We start from the raw sequence: 22,709 nt of genomic DNA, 5'->3' as shown, positions 1-22,709 counted from the left end.
TGGTCTCCTTTAGCTCTAGTTGAGCTAAGTAGTTACCATTGTTGTTTACTTGGTTCTATTTTTGCTCCTAGAACTTTAGAACATGCTGGCTTACACCTTTTTTGTGTTTTCTTTAATAGTTTTTACTGAAAACAGTAAAAGGGCATTTATGTCGCTGGCTGGCCAGGGCTCCGGCTGACTCATTAACCTCCTTCGTAGTCGGTTTGTCTTGCCTGGAGCTTGATAACACTGCCACGAGCTGATGCCACATGCCTGCTAAGGTTATAGGCCCATGGGGCCTTCTTTAGCGCTTGATGGCGTACACTGTACTCCTCTTGCTTAAAGAGTAAAAGGTTCTTTACTGAGTACACTGCTCGCTGGATTGTGTTGGGATAGACTGTTTGTGGGCACCCACAGTAGCCTTATTGTATGGTTGGTCGTGCGCTACGGCACATTTGTTCTAGGCGAGTGGCTTCTTGCCACCCTAATACCACCATCTGTTTTACGTCTCTGGTGTGATTCTAGTTCTTCTTCAGAACTTCATTTATGTTGTAGGCTCTTTCCGGCCTCCATAATTATGTGCCTACAGTATGGTCTATCTGTTAGGTTGAGCTTCGTACTTCCCTTTGGGTTGACTTTGTAATTGTGCTTAGCTCCCTAAGCTGGTTATTGGTTGTAGACTTCTGTGAAGTCTCCCGCTGAGACCAGCCCCCTAGGCTGGTTTGTGCTCCCCTGTTCCAGGGTTTTTTCTAGCGCACAGCCTCCTCAGGTGTGTTTGTTAGACACTGAGTAGATCCCAGGATGAGCGGGTCTTTTACTCCCCTCAATACGAGGGTTTACAGCACTCAGCTGAGTTCTGCTCTCCGGGATGCCCATCTCTGCGCGTGGGTTTGAGTTGCTCACTGCTCTTTCGCAGTCGCTCTTACTTGCTCTCTTCTCTGAAGAATGCGCTATGGAGATTCTGTGTGACAGACAGGGCTGGCCCAGTCTAATTCTGGTCTGCGGCAAATTGGTACGGCCTCCCTGGTGGCGTCGAGGGTGACTCTGTTCCCCTCTTGTGACTGGCCGGGGTTCCCTTTGGTTTCCTGGCCACATTCCCTTTAAGGGACCACTTTCCACGGAATGCTGGTCCCAGATGCCCTAGGCAGCCTTGGAAGGCTTTCTATGGAGAACCTCTTTAGGCTCAGCTTAGGCTGTTGGCCGTAGGGAATGCTGTCACTGACAGCCTTGCGTGACCCGAGGGGGAGTTGCTCCCGGCGTTTCTCTGGAAACTGCTGTGCGTTTGTCTAGTCATATTGGCATGCACTCTCCTTAGCATGGCGGCGTGGGTATATCGTTCCCCATAGCGGTTAACGCAGAGTTGAGTTCCCTTTCGAAAGGGAACGTCTAAGGTTACGTATGTAACCATGGTTCCCTGAGAACAGGGAACGAGACTCTGCGTTCCCATGCCATGCTTCGGGCTGCCTGCTGGACAGTCCCTCAAGACGAGTAGGTGTTGACTGCTTCCTCGGGCGCCCCCTTTATACTTCCGGGTTCGCGCCATGTTTACGTCATAGGCTGTCGCTGGCCAATAGGATTGGAGTGATGTGATTCTTTGGCATTTCAGACACCTGTCACGAGTGACGGTTCCCCATAGCGGTTAACGCAGAGTCTCGTTCCCTGTTCTCAGGGAACCATGGTTACATACGTAACCTGAGACGATCGTGGTTTTCACAAAAATATATAGCAGTAAAAAATTTTCAACATTGATAGGAAATTTTGGTCACACTTTAGTTTATGGTCCTATTCTCACTATTAAAGGTGCAGTGGGTGATCTGGGAAACGCTAACATTAGCCTGCTAGCATTGAAAGCATATGATCCCACCCTCCCTGCAAATTGCCGTCCAAAGCCACGCCTCATCCAATACACATGAAAGTATACACACACAGCTGAGCTGCTTTCTGCAAAGCATCACAAGACACAGCGTTAACCTACCTCAAGGTGAATATATATCAAGCTATTTGGAGCAATTTTCGATTTTTCAATTGCTTTAAGGATTGAATTAAAATTTCCTAGAAATAAAGTGGACATAAAATGCAGTCCTGAAACTGCAGCCTGTGGTATTGCAGGATCACGCTACTCACTGAAGCATTTGAAACACTTTACCCTACAACCACAAGTTTGAGGCAAATGCTAATGACAGTTTCTTGTACTTACAGATATGGCACTGATACGCCGTGGCTGCGTGCAAACCACCCTGCAGAGAGAGCCCATGCCCCTCTGGATGAAGTCATCAAGGATGAATTGAGTGACCTGGGTGGTCTTACCACAGCCTGTCTCTCCACTGATTACCAGTACCTGGTTAGCACTGATCAGTTTAACCAGCTCCTAAAGTAAGACAAAGACAGAAAGGGGCATGAGAGGACTAAAAATAGTAACATTCACTGGGTGATCAGCTAACTAAAATGCTTCTTCATATTAAAAATAAAAACTAAAAGAGATGTAAACACATCAGAAAAATACTGTAAAAATTTCACAGTAAAAACATGCAAGTTACTTTACCATATATGGTCAAAAACTGTAAATCACTTTAACATCACATTACATGTAATTTTACTGTAAAATACTGTCAAATTTATGGTTTTAGCAAGTAAAAACCATGAATTACCATATAATAATAAAAAAAACAGTAAAAGGACATTCCCAGAAGTCCCTGATTCACACATCACATATGATTACATTTTTATAAACCCTTTTGTCCTTTCTTATTTTTGTTATAAGTTATGTACATTAGTGTGTTTTGTGCTACATTTTATGTTATTTAGTTCATGTTTATTGCATCATTCTAGTGTCATGTGTGTTGCTTTGATGTTTTTTTTTGTCTTTGCGTGTGTGACCCTGTGCACCGTCTTGACCACATTTTATGAACAGACCGCTCTACAATGAACTTTGATTCATCATATGGCTTTCTATTGTGACACCTGTATTATTTTGGTGTTTATCGGTACATTTATGGTAAAAAGGCAGATTTTGTTAAAGTAGTTATGTTAACATTATAGCACTTAATGACATATATGGTTATAAGTTGTTTTACCGTAAATATAACGGGATATTTTTTTACAGTGATATAATTGTATATGAATCACAAAAGGTGACATTTACCTCTCTCATCCCATAGGAAGGGAGCTTCTGTCTGAATTTCTGAAAAAGGAAATGCCGCATTAAAACAAAGTTGTGGGCAAAAGAGCATTTCTTTTTTTTTGACACATGAAGTTTTGGTAAATATTTTTCTGTCTCACCAGCATATCAATGTATCTAGCGTTATCTTTTTTCTTCTCCTGATCTTTCTTGAGCTCCTCATCCAGGGAGGGTGTCCGCACAACATCCTGGAATAAGTATTCCAGGTCAGTATCATTAAGGTCCTCTTTCACATTTGCTCCCAGCTCATCTTCCTGTTTCTCCTCTTTAGGCTCAATTTTTGGCACTTTCACAATGTTCTGAGGTTCTGGAGGTTCATCTCCGTCAAAGTAACTGGAATGTAGACACAATTTCTTTAAGCATAATTCCGGAAAACTAAGTGGACCCTGATGATTGTACAATATTGCATTTGCACCTGTGGCCGCTGGGCTCCTCCTTCACCCTCCAGCTCTGAGACGTGGAGGGATGCGAGGCTCTGCCCGGATCTCTCTGGACTGAATTCAGCAACTGAGTAATGTGCTGCTCTCGAGACTCATCCATCTGAACAACAGCCCTCTAAAATGACACAACCATTCTCAGTCTTAAAATATGCATAATTATATAGATACTGATTTGTCAAATAAACATTTTCCAAGAAAAAGTTTTCCAAGTTTTGAATTTTATGCACAAAATGGTACCACTCATAAACTTTATATTGATATACCCAACAAATATTTTGGTACAATTGATTTTCTCAAGACTTCTGCTTAAATGCTGGAAATTTGTTATGTAGACAAAGATAAATTGTGCTCAAGGATGAATTTCTTACAAAATTTAACTTCATTACAACTTTTTACTTTTTAGAATGACTTTGACCAAGTGGTGGTGGAAATCAGCCATAATCAAATAAGGTTAATAATAAAAAGGTGTTCATTTCAGTTCTGAAATTGTGTGTACACTTTATTCTACATTTATAAGTACTATAATTCAACTATATTTCATAAACAAACAATCTGACATGTTTGTAACCGTCCACTACTCACAGATTTCCTCTCTGCCTCAGATCTTTTAATGCCGCCCCATTTGGCATACCACAGTCCTATTTCTCGACCCTTCAAATGGGGTGGATGTTTGCCTCTTCCTCCTCCTCCTCCTCCTCCTCCTCCTCCTCCTTTTCGTCCCCTTCCATGTCCTTGCTCTTCCCTTGAGTCCCAGTCAGAGCTCCTCGGGTATCCTGCACCCCCACTGGATCCAGCTCCTCCATCCCACCTGGACCCTCCATCTCCGAACCGCCGACCCCCTCCTCTCCGACCGCGTCTATTACCATATCCATGACTCATGCCGCCGGACTAATAGCACCGGTCAGTGATCATATGAACCGGAACAGCTGCTGCAAATCAGATGCCGGTTTAAAGATGATAAGTGTTAAAAATGCCTCTGATTGTCATTTATCATTACGTACTACAGTCCATAACGTTATTTTCTCAAATATCTCAAATGTCGTACACATATGACGAACCAGGCGACTAATATTGACGCTATGGTATGCGATTGGTGCTGGCTGCGCATGCGCTGTGAGTTGTTTTTGTTTGTTTTTTAAACTCTCCCAAATCGAAGCGAGACGCTTCTCCAAATCCTAACCAAATCATGGATTGATTTAATATATGATATGACAGAAACATTTAATTAAACAAAAATTATGCGTGATCTTGTTTTATTTAGAATCTCTATTCTTTATTATATTCTTCTTATTAATATTATTCACCTGGAACAAAAAACAGCTTAATCCAGCCTAACATTGCTGGTTTTAGCTAGTTTTAATGAGTCTCCCAGTCTGACAAGCAGAAAAGCAACCCAAAAACAGACAACAGGTAATAACAATAATAATAATAATACGTTTTATTTATATAGCGTCTTTCAAGAACCAAAGGTCACTTTACATAATATTGACAAATAACAACAACAAAAAAGTGAACAAGCAGTCATATAACATATAACATATAATGATCATATAACATAGAAGACAATAACTGAAATAAGTATGGATCTGACAATGTTGTATAGCCTATGTATGTATGACAAAATATTTATTTATTTATTTATTTATGTGAGTGAGTGAGTGAGTGAGTGAGTTACATGCTCAACAAAGGGAACAAATTATTCCTTTTTAATTCAGTGAGTCCAGTGGCTGCACTCACCCATGTAAATGTCTTAGTGGCTGAATCCAGGAGGACTGCCTCACCTTACAGAAACATACTTGAAAAATCCCATGTTTTATTCCACTATCAACTGGAATAGAATCAAAACATAATGTAACCAAATAAAGGAAAAACGTATACCTCTAGAAACAAAACTTTTTCTGGAGAAAAAAAAATGCTAATGAGTTTTCTCACACAGAAAAGGGCAGAGTGTCATGAATCATTTTAATGTTCATCTCAAGACCCAGGAACACTAATTATGTTCACTTAGCATCTCCTTTGGTGGTGTAATAGATACATTTCCAAGTCTAAGATAAGTTATTGTCTCCTGCTTTCCTGCAGTATTGCACAGCAAAAATGGTATCAACAAAAGGAGCTGTGTTTACTGCCTTTGAGCATCAAGACTTCAGGCAATTGTCGTAATGCTTATACTCTAATTGGCCTATGCTCATATTGTCATTAGTGTCTTGTTTAAAGGCAGCAGAGCAGAGGCAGGGATTAACAGGAAGCTGAAACAGCGACTGTTTTAACAGAATGCAGGGAGATAATTAGAACCCTGTGGCGTTGTGATGGGAGAACTGCGTGGGGAAGGTGCGGAGGACTTATCCTGCAGAAGCTCCCAGACCCTGTTATGAAATATGTATTAGGTCTTTACAATCACAGCAAGTCCTCATTTTTAAATGAACCTACACCCACCATTCTTTCTCTTCTTCTTTCTCTCTCATTCTGTCCGCACATTCTACCACAAACAGACACTCACACCTTAAATTGTGTTTTCAAAAAATGTGTAAACTTTAAAAATAGCATTATCTTTTTGAAACATAGTTATAGAACTCCAAGGCCCCCACATTGTCCACAACAATATAATAAACAATAAAAAATGTACTCTTTATTTATTAAAAAAAAAAAAATGCCCATGATGTTTTAAAGGGTTAAAAAAAAGAAGTTTTAATCACATATAAACATTGATCAGTGAATATAAACAGAAGCTCAACCATATTTGTCTTGACACATGAGAGCAAACCTCATTGGTTCTTGCAGAAGCTCAAACGTGCTGCATGACACATGAGAATGAACATTGGTTCTTGCACGTCAAGCAAACATGATTGAGCATCCATTTACTATAACTGATGTGTGCATTGATTAATGTTTATATGTGAATAATTAAATCTGTTCATTATATAAAGCGATCTATTGTCTCTTCAGAAAATTTGGAATAAACTGTTCAATTCATATGGATTAGTTTTACGATCTCCTTATGAAATATTTGAAGCGTCAAAGTGGTAGTTGCATGGACTGCAAAGTCCCTTTAAGACAAGTCATTTCGCTCGGCAGCCATCTTTGAAACACCTCTCAGGCATGCAAGTACAGCTCCTATCTCTTTGAATGGGGAAACATCAAATTCTCCAAAGCTGTTCACCAAGCTTTCGATTAAATTTCATATTTGAAATCACCAATGAAATCTGACAACAACTGTCTCATAAAGTTTGTTTCTAAACACTCGAATCATGACAAAAACTGCATTTTTCAGGCTGGATCAAGCTAATGCGTATGCCTAAGTGTGTGTCTCTATAGGAAGCGTGCTACGCTTCATTACACAGGGTGTCATCATCAATGCTTGACTGAGGGCGTGTCTGAAGCATGTGCTGAATAACATGATGAGGGTGAATAAATGATGACAGAATTTTCATTTTTAGGTGAACTAACCCTTTAAGATTTTATTAATAGGCTACCACAATACGCAGGTTCTGTATGGTTCTTTAAAGAAAACAAAAAGAACTGTTGATGAGGTGAATTAACATGATGGAAACATCTTAATTTTAGTTGTTTTAGCTCATTTTAATGCTTTTAATATTTTGTCATCATTTTATTATTTATCATTTTAAGTCATAGTGAGGCCCCCTAGTGGGCCCTGACCCCCTGGTTGAGAACCACTGTAGCAACTGTGCTGTCCCTGCAAAGGAGACTACCATAGCTGCTCAAAAGCTTTTATTATGTTTTGGATGCTGGTGTCTTCACTATGTTTACCAGCTAGTCTTCCCCGGTGAACCAATTTCACAGAAAAAGTGTGTGCTAGCTGACCAAATTATTTTCACTGTAAATCTGCTTTGACACAATCTGCATTGTAAAAAGCAGTATATAAATAAAGGTGACTTGACTTGACCATCAGTTGCTACCAATTTAATTTAAAAGATCTAAAAGATAGCATGTAGAATTACTAAGATATTATCATGTGTTTGGTGTGACAAAAGCCATACTTTAAAGGAACATGGTGGGCAGAACTGATGGTGGTGAGGGGATTCCTGTCCTCAAATTTTCAAATGTGTGTTGAAGTCTGTGAAAGTTTCATTCCCAGTCCAATTCAATCCAGTCCAACTTCATTGAAAAGCTTTATACACAGGCCAACTAGCTTTACACTCCACCCACAGACCTATGGTGGTACTCTGAAGCTTAAGTCTTTACATAATTAAGCAGACAAGGGAGTTGGGGGTATCTGATATTGATATCTTTGGCAGGATGTGACAGGCTGGGAAGAGTGTGTACGTGTGTGTCACTTACATTCACACGTCTGTCTGTGAAGGATTAAAAGGTGTTATTTTAAGATAGATTTGGTAAAGAAGCAGGAAGTAATAGGAGCTTGCGACTTGCCGTCACATAAGAAATTACACAAATCCCTTTAACAAATACAAAAAGTATTGTTGTTTTTAATCTGTCTATCTCTTATTCCTTCCATTTTCGCTTTGTGTCCTTTTTAATAAACACATCTTGTCCCTCAATCAGTATGACAGGTTGTTCCACAATTTTTTTAAATTTTTTTTTTTATTTATGTTGAGGAGCATCTTGTTCTCACTTTTACTCTTTAATCACCACCTCTGTCACTCTCTACTGATTTAACACCCCCATTTTCAGTAGCCTGTCAATCTTTCACTCACTACACAACATCTCCTGATAGCTTTAGATGTAACTCACAGTTAATTGCGATAAAACGCAATCTGAATGTCAGGCTCTTGTAAAGAACTTGCCTTGTTTGTGAAAGGGAGGGAGGAGGGACTGCGGGGAGTGTCAGTCTTCAAAACAGCAGTAGCTGAGATGAAACACAAATGGAGGATAGAGAGCTTTCATTTTCTTAAGAGCAGCTCTGCTGTGAACATGTGATGGGTCACTACAATCAGCCCTCAGTCCCTCCAGTGCCCTGCAGCTGCAGCAACTGAAGTATGCAGTGCTCTGGAGGAGCAAAAGAGGTGGAAAAAATGTGCCTCTAAGAAGTGATAATATTTAATGTATTTCTGAATGTTTTCAGAAACATTCAGAAATATAGTCCTTTGGATAATAAAGTTACTTGTAAAAGAGTTGAGTCTTTCAGGGAAATCTATCCAATTAATGTCAAGGATTCTGAATGTGGAAATAAGTAGATTAAATAGGGGGCAGGACTAGATGTCACACATTTTATAAATATTACTCAAAGTTGTTGTTGTTTTTTTTTTGTATTTTTTTCTTCACGTGCTTACCCAGATTATTCAAAATATAGTTTTGATAACAGAATTCACAAAAATATTCTAATTAAGACAGTTCTAAAAATAAATTGCAGCTGAACTTGCAGTACCCTTATGAAAAAGAAGTACACTTTAGCATGCTTTTAAAAAAAGAGTACTTTTTAGGGAAATAATATACTTAGGGAAAGAATATACTTAATGGAATTTAATGTTTTCAGGCACTTCATGCATTTAATTGCAATTAAATGTAAATTTATTATAGCTTCAATTTATATTCTTTTTTTTATTTTATTTTTATTAATTACAGTTTCTCAAACTATGGCTCCATTTCTCTAAACTTTAGAACACATAGAAACACATGCACAACATGCAAAACATCACATTTGCAAAAGCAAACACTTCAAAACTATTTTAACCCCTCTAAAAATTGTGTTTTTGTATAGCAGCTCTACACACAAACATCATTAGCCACATATATGCCAAACTACACACGGATATGTAAAATGTAAAACACTACTATCTTTTGTCTTTTGCTTCTTCAGTGTGCAGAGGAGTGCAGGAGTTTGTCAGGTAATTCGTAAATGAGTGTGGCATTGTCACGTTGTGTAGCAGTCCAATACATGGGACACAGAGATAACAAACAAAGTCTTTAATGAACATGGAGAATAACACAGGAGGACATCTAGGAGGGTATAGTAAACTACACACGTAAATAAAGCACGATAACCGACAAAGGACTTAACCAAATAGGGAGTACAAATGCCAAGTAAATATAATGACAGACAGGTGCAAATCATATGTAACCATATGAACAAACAAAGATATAATCAGTAACCAAGGAAACCAAAACTAAACAGAGCAGGGAAACAGGAACTCACTAAACTAAACAAAACACACTATCAAAATAAGAGTCCATAACTATGACATACATTTGAATGGCAGTGTTTTCCAAATGAAACACAAGAGCTGTTAGTTTTGAATGGTGTGTCTATTGTAGACAACTGTGTTTAGCATTTTGCTAAAAGTTTGTTTTACAATTGCAAACTGAGTGTAAAGCAGATAATGTGCTTGCAGTTTTGCAGACTTGGTCTGAAGATTAGGTATGATTGAATGGTTTCACGGAGGGGGCCTCAAGTACCACTTTTAGTGTGTAAGAAAAAAAAAAAAAAACTAAATGCAATTAGTTTAACTTTAGATTGCTTTAGTTTTGACCCACTTAAGTACATCTTTATGTAATTTCATAATCATTTTTTATTGTCTTTGAAATATGCTTAGTGTACTGCCGAATGAGAAGCAATTATGCTAAACTAAAATATAAAGTAATGCCAAATGTGATTGCCATGTATTTAAATTTGTAATTACACATTTGTAACAATGAAGTTACAATTTAGTATATTTAAAATATACCTTTATTAACTTTAAATGCAATATTAAACACAATGCAGTTAAAATTATGATCAATTATAATTAGTATGTTGGTCAACACATCAAAATAGCTGTACTTCTTTAAAATTTTATTTTATAAAATTTTAAAGAATATTATTTTATTTTAAATGTACTTAAAAGTAAAACTGTTAATTTGACATTATTACAAAGTACACCTTTTAAAAGTAGTTTCACATAAATGTGTACACTTAAGTGGCCTTTTTATTTCATTAGTATATTATCTGCAAGTGCTGTTTTTTTAAAATACACTTTTAAGATTTGAAGTACAATAAAAGTGCACATTTAATACAATTAAGTTCTACTCTTTTTTTCAAAAGGGAAAACCTTTTTAATTACTGGGATATCGACTGTGTGACAGCTAGCCCCAGTCTTCCCTACATACAGCAAATAGTAAATAATTTTACTATAATGTGAAGACAGTAATTGAACACTTTACATGACAATTGTTTTCTCTGCTTTAATTATTATTTTCCATGAATTAACACTTTGTCCCAGACATGTACTTGTTTTCCATAATGCTGAGCAATGTATTTGGTAAATAACATCTCAAATGAAAAACATTAATTAAAGACATTAGTGGATATTAAGCTGTTTCTGCCCTTACATAAACTGTAAGTTATAATTTGCAAGAGACGTTTGCTATCTCAAAAACATCAAGTATCCAGACATGGGGTTTTCTGTTTCATTTGCAGATGTGGATAATTTATAAAGAGACCATGGGAGTCAGTTCAATGAAGAGCTGTGGCATACAAATGGGAATAAACCCATCTACACACTTAAATGAGGCTATTTTCACTGAATAAATCTTTAATGAGAACACTGGATAGATGAAAATAGTTTATAGCATTATGCCTAAGCTATTTTGTTGCTTGATAACACAAGGCTAAGACAAATAATCTAGCTATTCTGAATATACAATAAATATATTTAAAAACATTGATTTAACATTTCAAAATAACAAGAAATAATGTCTACAGTAAATTATAAATAATTATTAGAGCTACGCAAGTCTCCACGAATGGCCTTTGCATTTCATTTTTACATTTTTAAATAGTTGTTTCACATACTGATACGGCAGAGCTCAAATGAAAAGCAGCGTAATCATGCCTACAATTTACTGGGATCTACTGAATCATCCATGAATGTTCCATTTCAGAGCTGAATTTATGCCAGTATTAAATGAAAGCGAGTGGCCAGGGTCACATTTCTGATTGCAAATGCAGTGCACTGAAAATGGGGGGAAAGGATTCCTAAGTGGCTCAAAAATGAGCACATTTGCACACACATTAACACCTAAAATAGACCCATGCATCACACTCACGTCTACATTTGTGGAATGTTCCATTGACAGAATCTCTCTCTTGTTTTTTTTCAGCAATCAAGTCGGGAATGTATATAAAGCATAACTTAAGTTAAGGGCTTTAGTACTACAAAAAAGTTTAACAAATACCCACATACAGAAGCAAGCATACATACAGCTATCAGCATTTACATATTCACTCATACTAAGATTGCAATTAAAGGTATATTCCGGGCTTAATGTAAATTAAACTTTTTTGACAGCATTTCTGGCATAATGTTAATTAATTAATTAATTTCCACTTTTTCCTAGTTTTCTTTAAAATAAGGTTACTGTGAGGCACTTGCAGTGGAAATGAATAGAGACAAATTTTGGAGGATTTAGATGCAGAAATGTCTTCTGTGTTGTTCTTGTAATTTTTGCGGTCATTTCAGGACTTTAAGAGTTATGTTGTCATGGCAAACAAAGTTGTAAATTTGGATATAAATTTACACAAAAGAGGTTAGTGTTTTTTTTCCACACTGCTTAACTTGCTCTGCTTTAAAATAATGCTAACACACATTTTGTTTACATCTTATGGCTGAGTATTTTAAAATTTACATTACATTTTAGTGTTCACTTTGATTGCAAGTCTCTCTGTAATCCAGATTTTTGCTTTTTAAAAGAAAAGGAAGAACAAGTCGAAATTATTATTTTTGTATGTGTGTGTATGTGTGAATCAACATTATGCCACAAGTGCTGTCGATTTCACTTAACTTGTATTAAACCAGAATATTCCTTTAAACAGTCACACACACTAGATAACGGAGGAAATACACATTGACTGTTATGCAGAACAACATTTAAAAAAAAATAAAATATATATATATATATATATGTATATAATGATTAGCGATGTACACATTTGGCATGTTTTATTTCAGTATATCATATGGTCTCTGCCTGAGCTAGAATACTAAAATGTATTTACTTTAGCTTTTTTTCTTGCACACACTCCCTTTGCACACCTATTCTTTGTCTGTCTCAACAGATGCACATACAAATAATTTATTTATCTTTTTCTATTCAATCCTCTCATCAAGCTTCTCTGTCTATGCACTTAATATATGTATTCAATAAATGACAGAACATCAGAGAAGCAAGTGAAGTCCATTCCTCCTCCTTTGTACCCAATAACCTTTATTTCACGTCACTTTCAACCACTCATGGACTACAGCCTTATTCTCCAGTGCTTCATTCATACCATGATAGCTCCACTTCTAACCATCCAAGAGTCACCATTACCGCCGTAACCCCCTAATCTATCCTCACTGAGGCTTGAAATTGTGGGCAAATCTGAACAAACCAAAAAACTGTCTCATCTTGAGATTTATTGCACCTCTGACCACATTATAGCTGCACTTTGGCAAATAAATCACTCCCCTCTCCAAACCTCCAGCTCTCCATGCGGCATGCTAATTTTGAATTTTAATTGTAAGAGCATTTACCATATCTCATCACGCTTACAGCCTATTTTTTATCCCACAATTGCTTACTAAAGACATCTTGGCAGATCAATGCCTCTCTTGTGATTCCTTGAACCAGATTTTCACATTGCAACCTCTGATTTTGCTGCTAGTACTTAGATGGTGATCAGATTTTTAGGTCTGCGTGCTTTAATCTACCCTGATCTTGCAACTCTATGAGCTTTTGTCACAATCTTTCATCCAAACATTCTATACTTCTTCCTTGAGACTTTTCAGCCTATTGGCTTAGCCTTGTATATCTGGTTATGTCAGTTCCCTTGATCACCTGCCTGCCTCCTATAGGCTTCATTGAGCAGCTGTATCTCTTCCTGGTAACCTCCAGCCTCCTGGTGCTGTCTCCGGCTGTTCTGTCTGTGTGCTTCTACTGTATCCGGAATGTGGATGTTGATGTTGTCCGTGTCCGGGTTACTCGTGGGAATCAACAGGGAGTATGAGGCCGTTTCGCCAAGGTCACATGACACAAAGCGGTTCTCACGGCGAGAGTAGCGTAGTGAAGGCGAACGAGCATGTGTGGATGACTGGCTGATATTGGAGACAATAGAGACACTGTCCATGGCCTCCTCATTGTCGCAGATCTCGAGAACTTCCAGGTGGATTTTTACGTTTGTGTCTGCGACTCCAACTCCCCCACCCCCAGTGCTGGAGTTGGGCTCTTCTGCACTAGGTTCATGACCCACCGATTTGGAACGATACACCTCAACTTTCTTTGCATTGTTGGGGGAGATCTTTAGGCCATCGCTGCTGACTTCATAAGTGGAGAGGGACAGTGTTTTGCCTGTGGGGGCATGGAGGGAAACGGTGCCCTGGAAGGCACATAATGGAATGGCCAACCCAGCCATGGATCTCTGTATAAAAAGACAAATAGACATGATGTCAACTAAAGAGTCAAACAATGTGAGGCACATAAAAAAATGGAAACTTAAGTTTAAAGGCTGCTTAAAAATGCAAAATAATTAAAATATTGAATAAGATGTTACAGTGATAAGGTCATCCATTTAATTAATATTGAAGAAAATCAACTCTGAAAACTTAAAGGATTAGTTCACTTTAAAATGAAAATTAGCCCAAGCTTTACTCACCCTCAAGCCATTCTAGGTGTATATGACTTTCTTCTTTCTGATGAACACAATCTGAGTTATATTACTATCCTGACGCATCCATGCTTTATAATGACAGTGAACGGGACCAACGAGTATGAAGCTGAAGAAAGTGCATCCATCCAAAGCAAAACTCCAAAGGGCTCCGGGGGGTAAACAAAGGCCTTCTGAAGTGAAGCAATGCATTTGTGTAAGAAAAATATCCATATTTAACACGTTATAAAGTAAAATATCTACCTTCTGCCAGACCGCCTTTCGTATTCAACTTACGAAGAAAGTGTAATGCCTCTCTATACGCCTACCGTATTCAGCTTACGAAAAAAGTATTTTTTAGTAAGTTAAATATGGAAGGCGGTCTGGCGAAAGCTAGATATTTTACTTTATAACTTGTTAAATATGGATATTTTTCTTACACAAACGCATCACTTTGCTTCAGAAGGCATTTATTAACCCACTGGAGCCGTGTGGAGTACATTTATGATGGATGGATGGACTTTCTTCAACTTATAATATATAATACTCGTTGATCCCGTTCACTGCCATTATAAAGCCTGGATGCGTCAGGAAATTTATTAATATAACTCTGATTGTGTTCATCAGAAAGAAGGAAGTCATATACACCTAGGATGGCTTGAGGGTGAATAAAGCTTGGGGTAATTTTCATTTTAAAGTAAACTAATCCTTTAAATTTGAGTAGTACAAGTTAAATGGATGAAAGCAAATATGTTGTTTTGAGCCATAAATTATTTACATTTTAACATAATTTGTTATTTAAACATAATTATTCATAATTTCTAATTATTTTAAAGTTTTATGAATCGGTAAACTGCACAATTATAATTATAGAAGTTGTCTTAAACTCTTTTGTTAGAAGTCACCCATTCACATGTCTAAATTTGGATAGTCCAATTAAGTAGCACCTTCTGCAGATCATTATTAAATTCTGTCATTATCTACCCACACTCATGTTGCTCCAAACTTTTTCAACTTTTTCATTTTTTCAATGGAAAGACATGGTGAAAGACATGGTGATCCCTGGTTCATGTTCAATTATAATTTTGCTTGTTTTATTAGAAATTGAAAACTTGGGATTTCAACCCAGATACAATAGCTTGTTTGCAATCACGCGATTCTGATGATGCGCGGAATTCAGATGGAGGGCAGGAAGTGAAAATTAGAATGGACGAAATGGAGAAAAGTCCGTACTGTGCTGGTTTAGAAAAGTATAAACAGAAAATCACAACATATGTTAGACGTGATCCTTATGTTATGAAAAGGAACGATTTTTCTACTGAATTGAAAGACTTGCCTGCCATCAAGGCAGTAGATATAGAGAATGTGAAGCTGCACGTTGTGTTCAGTTCTAGTCTGGTTTGTTTATACCGTGCTGCCTTTCTGCTAGTGATTTTAGGGCAGTATGTTGATTTTCTGTCGTGATTGTGAAACATTGTAGGTCATTCATGCTAAATCAAGAATTGCAATAAGAACTCACATAATCGTTCAGGGGGGAAAAAAAAGGACGGTGTAATACAATTTTCGCCTTTTCTACATGTAAAAACACTAAAGGAAGCAGGTCGAGGATGGGACGGGAAGACACCATATAGCAAATCTAATAATGTCACAATCCACTGTCTATCACTCAATAAAATAAATCACATAGCTGAGTGTTTTGAAAATTTTGTATTTTGTTTGGTTTAATAATTAACATTACATTTGCGAGTATGACTCTCACTCGGCTTGTGAATGAGCATAACTTGCACACAGCCACTTCAAAACTGTTCATGAGCTTCTATGGGTTTGATTTTGATTGTCATTTGTTGAAATAAATTTAAAAAATAAAAAATACAGTGTGTCAGTGTGTTTCCACTGAACGCGACCCTCCGATTCTCCTCCTCCATATAGGAAAGTGAATATTTACAAAGACAACATTAAAACTACAGTTACATTTACACCCTTCCAACAAAGAAATGGATCGGCTTCTGTCAGCTTGTTGAACACATTTTTTTATTTGGACATTTTCTACCATATGATGGCTGAAGCAGCAGCACATGCCCAGCACGTAACACTGTTTTCACAGTAACCAGATCAACATTGTGAACGGAATTCTACAAAACTTAAGTGAAAACACCAAATGATCATGCAATGGGATAAAATATCTTCTCTTCCCTGCAAATGATACCATGAAGAATGTAAATATTTAACCAAGTCAAAAACAAAATAGGTAAGCAGGTATCCATATTAATTTCAGTATTATTAGACGCAAAACGCTATTAAAGGCGACAACTTTTAAAGTTAAAAAATGCTAAAAGTAATAAACAATAAAAGCTCCTTGGGGTTTCTCAGTTTGATCAATTTGAGCAACCACAAACGACGCAAAACATACAAATTTTGAGTTTGTGATAGCGATTCCTATATAGAATAAACACTTCCTGCCCTCCAGCTGCATTTCACGCCACAGCAATGACGTCATGCGCAAACCTATTTTACACTAGCCCTCTATCTTGCCTTACACTTATATAAAGAACTATGGAAGAGTGTTTTTTTTCTCTTTTCTCCAGCTTGCCTAAAGGCACCAATCAAGCCAGGATTGGCACTGGTGCCCCCCTCAAAAAGGAGGTGCATGATGCCCCTGGTTATTATTAAATCAGCTCTTAGATTGTCAATGCATATAGCAACATATTTTATTAATGTGGTCTATTGCAATGATGTTTAAGGAGTATATAAATCTACCTCTGATACTATGCTGAACATTGGGGACATATACAATTATTAAAATAATTTCAAAGGTCAAAAAGCACACAAAGTCAATGACATTTAAAAAGCAGGCTGATGAATGTGATTCCATTTTGCCAGACATTTGCCATGAGTTAATGAGCCCTGTGTATATATCAGCCCCGTTGAGCACAAAAGCTCTGGTCAAATTATGTCAAGGACCATAAACACCCATAGCTCCATTGTGCCATCTTTCTCCGTTCAGCATCTTCAGTCATATAAAGTCACACTACAGAGAAACTGATTTTAGTGGAGTTGTCATTATCATTTCACGATAAAGAGAGACAATCGGCATGGAGCCTGTGCATAATAGATTGAAATGCCATGCTTGTCTGAGAACTGTGAATAATTCAAGCATTTTGATCTGATTTCATCTGACCATTCAGCACAGCAGCCATAGATAAGGATCTTTCCCTACCTCCTTTCATTTCTTCTCTCTCGTTACATTAGAAAGGAATGAGGAATGATATGTCAACAATATGATGTGTGCCTCCAGCAGGCTTTGCCCAAAACACAGCGTATCATTCAAATGAAATAACGCTTATCAGAGGTCATAGACACCATGTGACTGGAAAAGGGTATGACTTGCATGTGAGTTTACCCACCAGATGAGTTAGAGGCGCTGGTGCGATGAAGGATAATAACCACAGTTGTGGCAGGAAAGCAGACAGAGAAAATGGCAAATGCAAACAAGACCCAGGCTTTTCATGATGTTTATAATTATGTGTGCATGTGACCTAGTTTCCCATAATTCTCCAGCGAGTTGGTCTATATGCAATGAGGAGTGTTGATGTAGACGCTCGACCACATTAATCTTGCATCACAGCTACATACATATATTGCTTCACTCACGAAGACGACTGATCTCTATTTACAGAGCAACTCATATTTATCTTACACAAATGACCTTTTGCAAATGTGCGCATGACCCGAGTTCTCAGTTTACTCAGAATTAGTAATCTGCCCCAAGTTAATCAGTGCCAGTTCTGACCTCTCCTCTTACTCTAGGTCATCACCCCCAGAGGATCTGAAGGTCTAAGTCTTGACCTAGCTTCCGGCTTTCAGTGGCAGAAACACAGTCGTAGGCTTCTGTGCTGCAGCAACCCAGTGAATTGTCAGGGAACACCAGACTCGGAGACAGAGATTAGGTTAAACCCAAATATTTATTTATTGACAGTGATAAATTAAAGAGAAACCAAATGAGTACTGGCACAGAATAATGAGCAGATGAATATGAACTGAGTCTCTTTTCTTTACCAGTGTGACAGCGGAGCAATGATGACTAGAGCGTGATAGTAGAGAGAGCACACAGCTCTTCACAGGATTATGGTGAGTAGACAGGTAGGGTTTGACATTAACACCTGCCAACCCGCCAAATGCGGGTGGATTTCAGTAGTGGCGTGTAACGCAGTCTCTTTGACAGGTTGATTTATATATAATATATACATTTTTCAATTGTAATCTTTTAAAAGGCATCTGAAATAATAAACTAAGTGTAATGTAGTGTTGACAAAAATATAGATTTTTCTATACATATCGATACCGAAATATCTGAAATGCTTTCAATACTCATTTTCTGAAGAATAGATACACGATACCAGCTGAGCTTTCTCGCTCTCTCATCTCTCCTACAGTAAACTGACACACAAACCCGCCTCCCCTCACTTACTCGTTTCATTTGCTCCAGATGACTATTGTTGGTGTTACGGGGCTTGAATTTCGGCGTGCTCACACCCAAAGTGCACGCACATAAAGCTGCCTCTCAGTACTAAATTGTGTTCTTTTTCTCTGCTTATTGGGCTTAAACAGTCAGATACACACAAAATAACGTCAAAATGCCGGTCTTGGTGAGTATTTTTGTAAACACAGTCAGTTATGTTTTAAGAGAGTGTAAACAGTTAAGACAGAAAACGCATGTGTAACGGTACAATGAATCCATGAGTGAGGTCTTAAAGGGGGGTATCACACACAGTTAATCTCGAGTACCTATAGAGTAGTAGTGCATCCTTCATACCTACAAAAAGTCTTTAGTTTTATCATATTTATAAAAGATACATACGCTGTACTGAGTCTTTCTGAAAACAGCCGAGCACCTGGAGGCGTGCCGTGTGAGCGGAGCTAAAGAGTCACAAGCACGCGCAGCTTTTGCGTAGCGATCGTCTGCAAGCTATCAATGGTCAGCTAAACAAATGTATTTAAACACACACAATACAACATCGCATTATCCCTGGATAACTTTTGAATCACTATAATGAATATAGCGTATAGTGAATAATGAATAATGAATTTATGAATTCACTACGTTCGTGTTGTTTACATTTGAAGCAGTTTTACTCACCACCTGTGGTTCCGACTCATGACCGGGATCATTACCGCTGTGACCGCTCCATCTTTCAGTTTCAAACGATCTGTAAATCCAGCGTAGAACTGGGCCTTGTTTATGAAACCATGAGCACCGATCCTGAGGGCTCGAGCAGCCACGGAAAACACAAAATATTCTCCATTTATTTTAACCAATAAAAAGTGATTGCAACTATCAGTTTCTATGGTTATTTTAATAACAAATATCGAGAGCGCATCAATGTAATGCGTGAGCACAAAACTCTCAGCTCCACTTAACGCTTTGGAAAGCAACGTTATCTTTCCCTCACAATCAAAAACACACTTCTTTGGTGACATTGTTGATTTCATTAAGTCCTGTGACCTGTGCAGCGCTGCCGACGACTTCTGTAAAGCCGAACGCGCATTGATAGGCGTGCTCTTGCTCTCTCGCTCTGGTCGAAATGTGCGCGCACACTCTTCTGGGAGAAGTGCCCGTACAAGGAATTCCGACCCCGTTGACATCACACAGGCCCATACTCGAAAAAAAGACCGCAAAGTTTATGAGGATTTGGAAGAGTATTTTTGGCACAGAAATACTCTGTCATACGTCCAACTCGTGTTTTGAAACTTAGCCACAGTGGCTGGTGAGAACAAAAGTTAATGTCAAGCCTTGCACGTACGTATAATATTCCAAAGAGTAGCTTACAGGAGACTGCTGGAGTATCACATGGAGATCGCTCGAGAATCACTAGGAGATCCAATAGGTAAGTAGAGCAGGTAAGTAGTCTGTGATCCATAGTTGAGACCAGACCAAGAGTGACTGTGAGGTGTGTGTTCTTATCCTGGTGCAGATTGGAGTGCTGATGGAAAATCAGTGCCGAGCGGGTGCAGGTGAAGTATAGGAGGGATGCTGGGAAATGTAGTTTCTGAGTAGATGATTGGGCAAATGGAGGAGTTTGAAGGCAAACACCACAGAGCTAGCCAAAATAAAGCCAAGATGAGGACACACAGTGGAACTGATGGAGGGCGGAACCAGGATGGAGGCAGAGATCTGACCGACAGAGGTGGAGCCATGGGTGGTGGAGACCCAGGCGAAGCTGAAGAGTTGACGAGGCCAGATGACACCGTAGGTCCTGGAAGCCAAGGCGGAGGTGTGGTGACGAGAGACCAAGTTGGAGCCAGGGTGCTAGAGGACTGAGGCGAAGCCGGTGTGACTGAGGACCAAGGCAGAGCCAGAGGAAGGCAGAGCTTGACGGAGCCAAAGGGGTGGAGGGACAAAGTTTCGGGCTCGGCAGCCTGAGGTGAAGCCAGGGGATCCTCGGATCTGGAGACTGGAAGAAACAAGGAAGATCAGAGTTGCTGGTTAGAACCAACTGAGAAGGAGCCGAGGGAGCCAGCGGAGGCTGGGCCAAAGGACTGGCTGTCTTTTTAAAGGAGGTGGGAAGGGGAGGCTGGGTGGGATCATTGGAGACACAGGAGACTTGGAACTGGGCGGGACCAGAGGAGGCGCAGGAGACTTGGAACTAAGCGGGACCAGTGGAGATGCAGGAGACTTAGTTTGGGAATAGGAGGGAACTAGGGAGTCCATTATATTGACCGTGCTCGTAGGCAGCAAATGTACATCAGGGAAGGGGGCATGGATGAATAGAATACATGGATACTGGCTTTTGCACCTGGTCAGACATGACGACTGGCTTGAGCTTCTGGACGAGTAGGGCTGCAGGCTCTGGCTCCGGGGTAGGGCTGAACGATTAATTGCATTTGCGATAATATCGCAATATGATAAAACAAGATATTTTAACTGCACAGGCTACGATTACACTCTGGTTATGTGACACACAAGAGTAAAGCAGTGCAGAAGAAACATCAACTTCTCTCTCCCACTTCACTTCCTGTCTACTCACTGTTCTATCATAATAAAAAGGCAAAAACATCAAAAATAAATCTTTGAAAATAAATAAATAAAAAAGGAAATAATGTCCAATTACCTGTGGCAGTTCTTTTCATGAGTTCACACTTACAAATGATCGAATAGAGTAAACAAGTAAAATAAGAGAGCTTTAGCCCAAATTTAGTCCAAATCCAGAGTACTCCCCTGTATCCCCAGTTATAGGAATCAGCCGAGAGTGAAGATTCAGGATGGTGGGGGGATGCAGAAAACTACTGCCAAAAGTTTTGGGACGCCTGCCTTTACGTGCACATGAACTTTAATGACATTCCATTCTTAATCCGTAGGGTTTAATATGGAGTTGGCCCACCCTTTGCAGCTATAACAGCTTCAACTCTTCTGGGAAGGCTTTCCACAAGGTTTAGTAGTGTGTTTATGGGAATTTTTGACCATTCCTACTAGAAGTGCATTTGTGAGGTCAGGCACTGATGTTAGATAATTCATCCCAAAGGTGTTCCCACAAAGTTGGGAGCATGAAATTGTCCAAAATATCTTGGTATGCTGAAGCATTAAGAGTTCCTTTCACTGGAGCTAAGGGGTTAAGCCCAACCCCTCAAAAACAAGCCCACACTATAATACCCCCTCCACCAAACTTTACACTATGCACAATGCAGTCAGGCAAGTACCGTTCTCCTGGCAACCGCCAAACCCAGACTCGTCCATCGGCTTGCCAGACAGAGAAGCGTGATTCGTCACTCCAGAAAACACGTCTCCAATGCTCTAGAGTCCACCACTGCATCCAACGCTTTGTATTTCACTTGGTGATGTAAGGCTACCTAAGGCTTGGATGCAGCTGCTCGGCCATGGAAACCCATTCCATGAAGCTCTCTATGCACTGTTCTTGAGCTAATCTGAAGGCCACACGAAGTTTGGAGGTCTGTAGCTATTGACTCTGCAGAAAGTTGATGACTTCAGCACACTCTGCGCCTCAGCATGCGCTGACCCCGCTCAGTGATTTTATGTGGCCAACCACTTCATGGCTGAGTTGCTGTTGTTCCCAATTGCTTCCACTTTATGATACCACTAACAGTTGACCGTGGAATATTTAGCAGTGAGGACATTTCACGAATGGACTTATTGCACAGGTGGCAACCTATCACAATACCATGCTTGAATTCACTGAGCTCCTGAGAGTGACTCATTCTTTCACAAATGTTTGTAGAAGCAGTCTGCATGCCTAGGTGCTTGATTTTATACATCTGTGGCCATGGAAGTGATTGGAACACCTGAATTCAATGATTTGAAGGGGTGTCCCAATACTTTCGGCAATATAGTGAATATGCCTCCTCTCAACCTGATTAGATAGACCATTTGAACGTGCTCCTCCCAAACTTTGTTTATATAATATCATTTGTCGCTTGAATTCTGCATTCTCTAGAGATGCAGACATGTAAGAGGCTGACAATTAACTGAACATATACTTGTTTAATTAGTGACACTTAGTCTACATTTTAAAATCTTTATTTGAAT

At 39.0% G+C, this 22,709-nt stretch overlaps 2 protein-coding genes across 4 annotated transcripts in view; both read right to left on the bottom strand.

The window, feature by feature from the left end:
* The window catches only part of dhx36 (DEAH (Asp-Glu-Ala-His) box polypeptide 36), a 45,140-nt gene extending 40,474 nt beyond the window's left edge, over nt 1–4,666 (bottom strand). Inside the window, exons 1-5 of the mRNA XM_051871374.1 lie at nt 4,180–4,666; nt 3,573–3,712; nt 3,259–3,490; nt 3,122–3,160; nt 2,177–2,347 (exon numbers count right to left, since the gene is read on the bottom strand). Coding sequence (XP_051727334.1) covers nt 2,177–2,347; nt 3,122–3,160; nt 3,259–3,490; nt 3,573–3,712; nt 4,180–4,476 — 879 coding nt within the window. The 5' untranslated portion in view covers nt 4,477–4,666. The remainder of the gene's footprint in view (nt 1–2,176; nt 2,348–3,121; nt 3,161–3,258; nt 3,491–3,572; nt 3,713–4,179) is intronic.
* Nucleotides 4,667–9,462: 4,796 nt separating this feature from the next.
* The window catches only part of LOC127500306 (probable G-protein coupled receptor 149), a 29,040-nt gene continuing 15,793 nt past the window's right edge, over nt 9,463–22,709 (bottom strand). For 2 of the 3 annotated variants that reach the window (XM_051871402.1, XM_051871399.1), the window contains exon 4: nt 9,463–13,945. In XM_051871402.1, coding sequence (XP_051727362.1) covers nt 13,349–13,945 — 597 coding nt within the window. In that variant the 3' untranslated portion in view covers nt 9,463–13,348. The remainder of the gene's footprint in view (nt 13,946–22,709) is intronic. The other variant, XM_051871400.1, reaches the window with a different exon arrangement.

This window comes from Ctenopharyngodon idella, chromosome 18 (genome assembly GCF_019924925.1).
Source record: "Ctenopharyngodon idella isolate HZGC_01 chromosome 18, HZGC01, whole genome shotgun sequence".
Taxonomy (NCBI): Eukaryota; Metazoa; Chordata; class Actinopteri; order Cypriniformes; family Xenocyprididae; genus Ctenopharyngodon; species Ctenopharyngodon idella.
The sequence above is the reverse complement of the archived record's forward strand: the minus strand, read 5'-3'. Positions and strand labels throughout refer to the sequence as shown.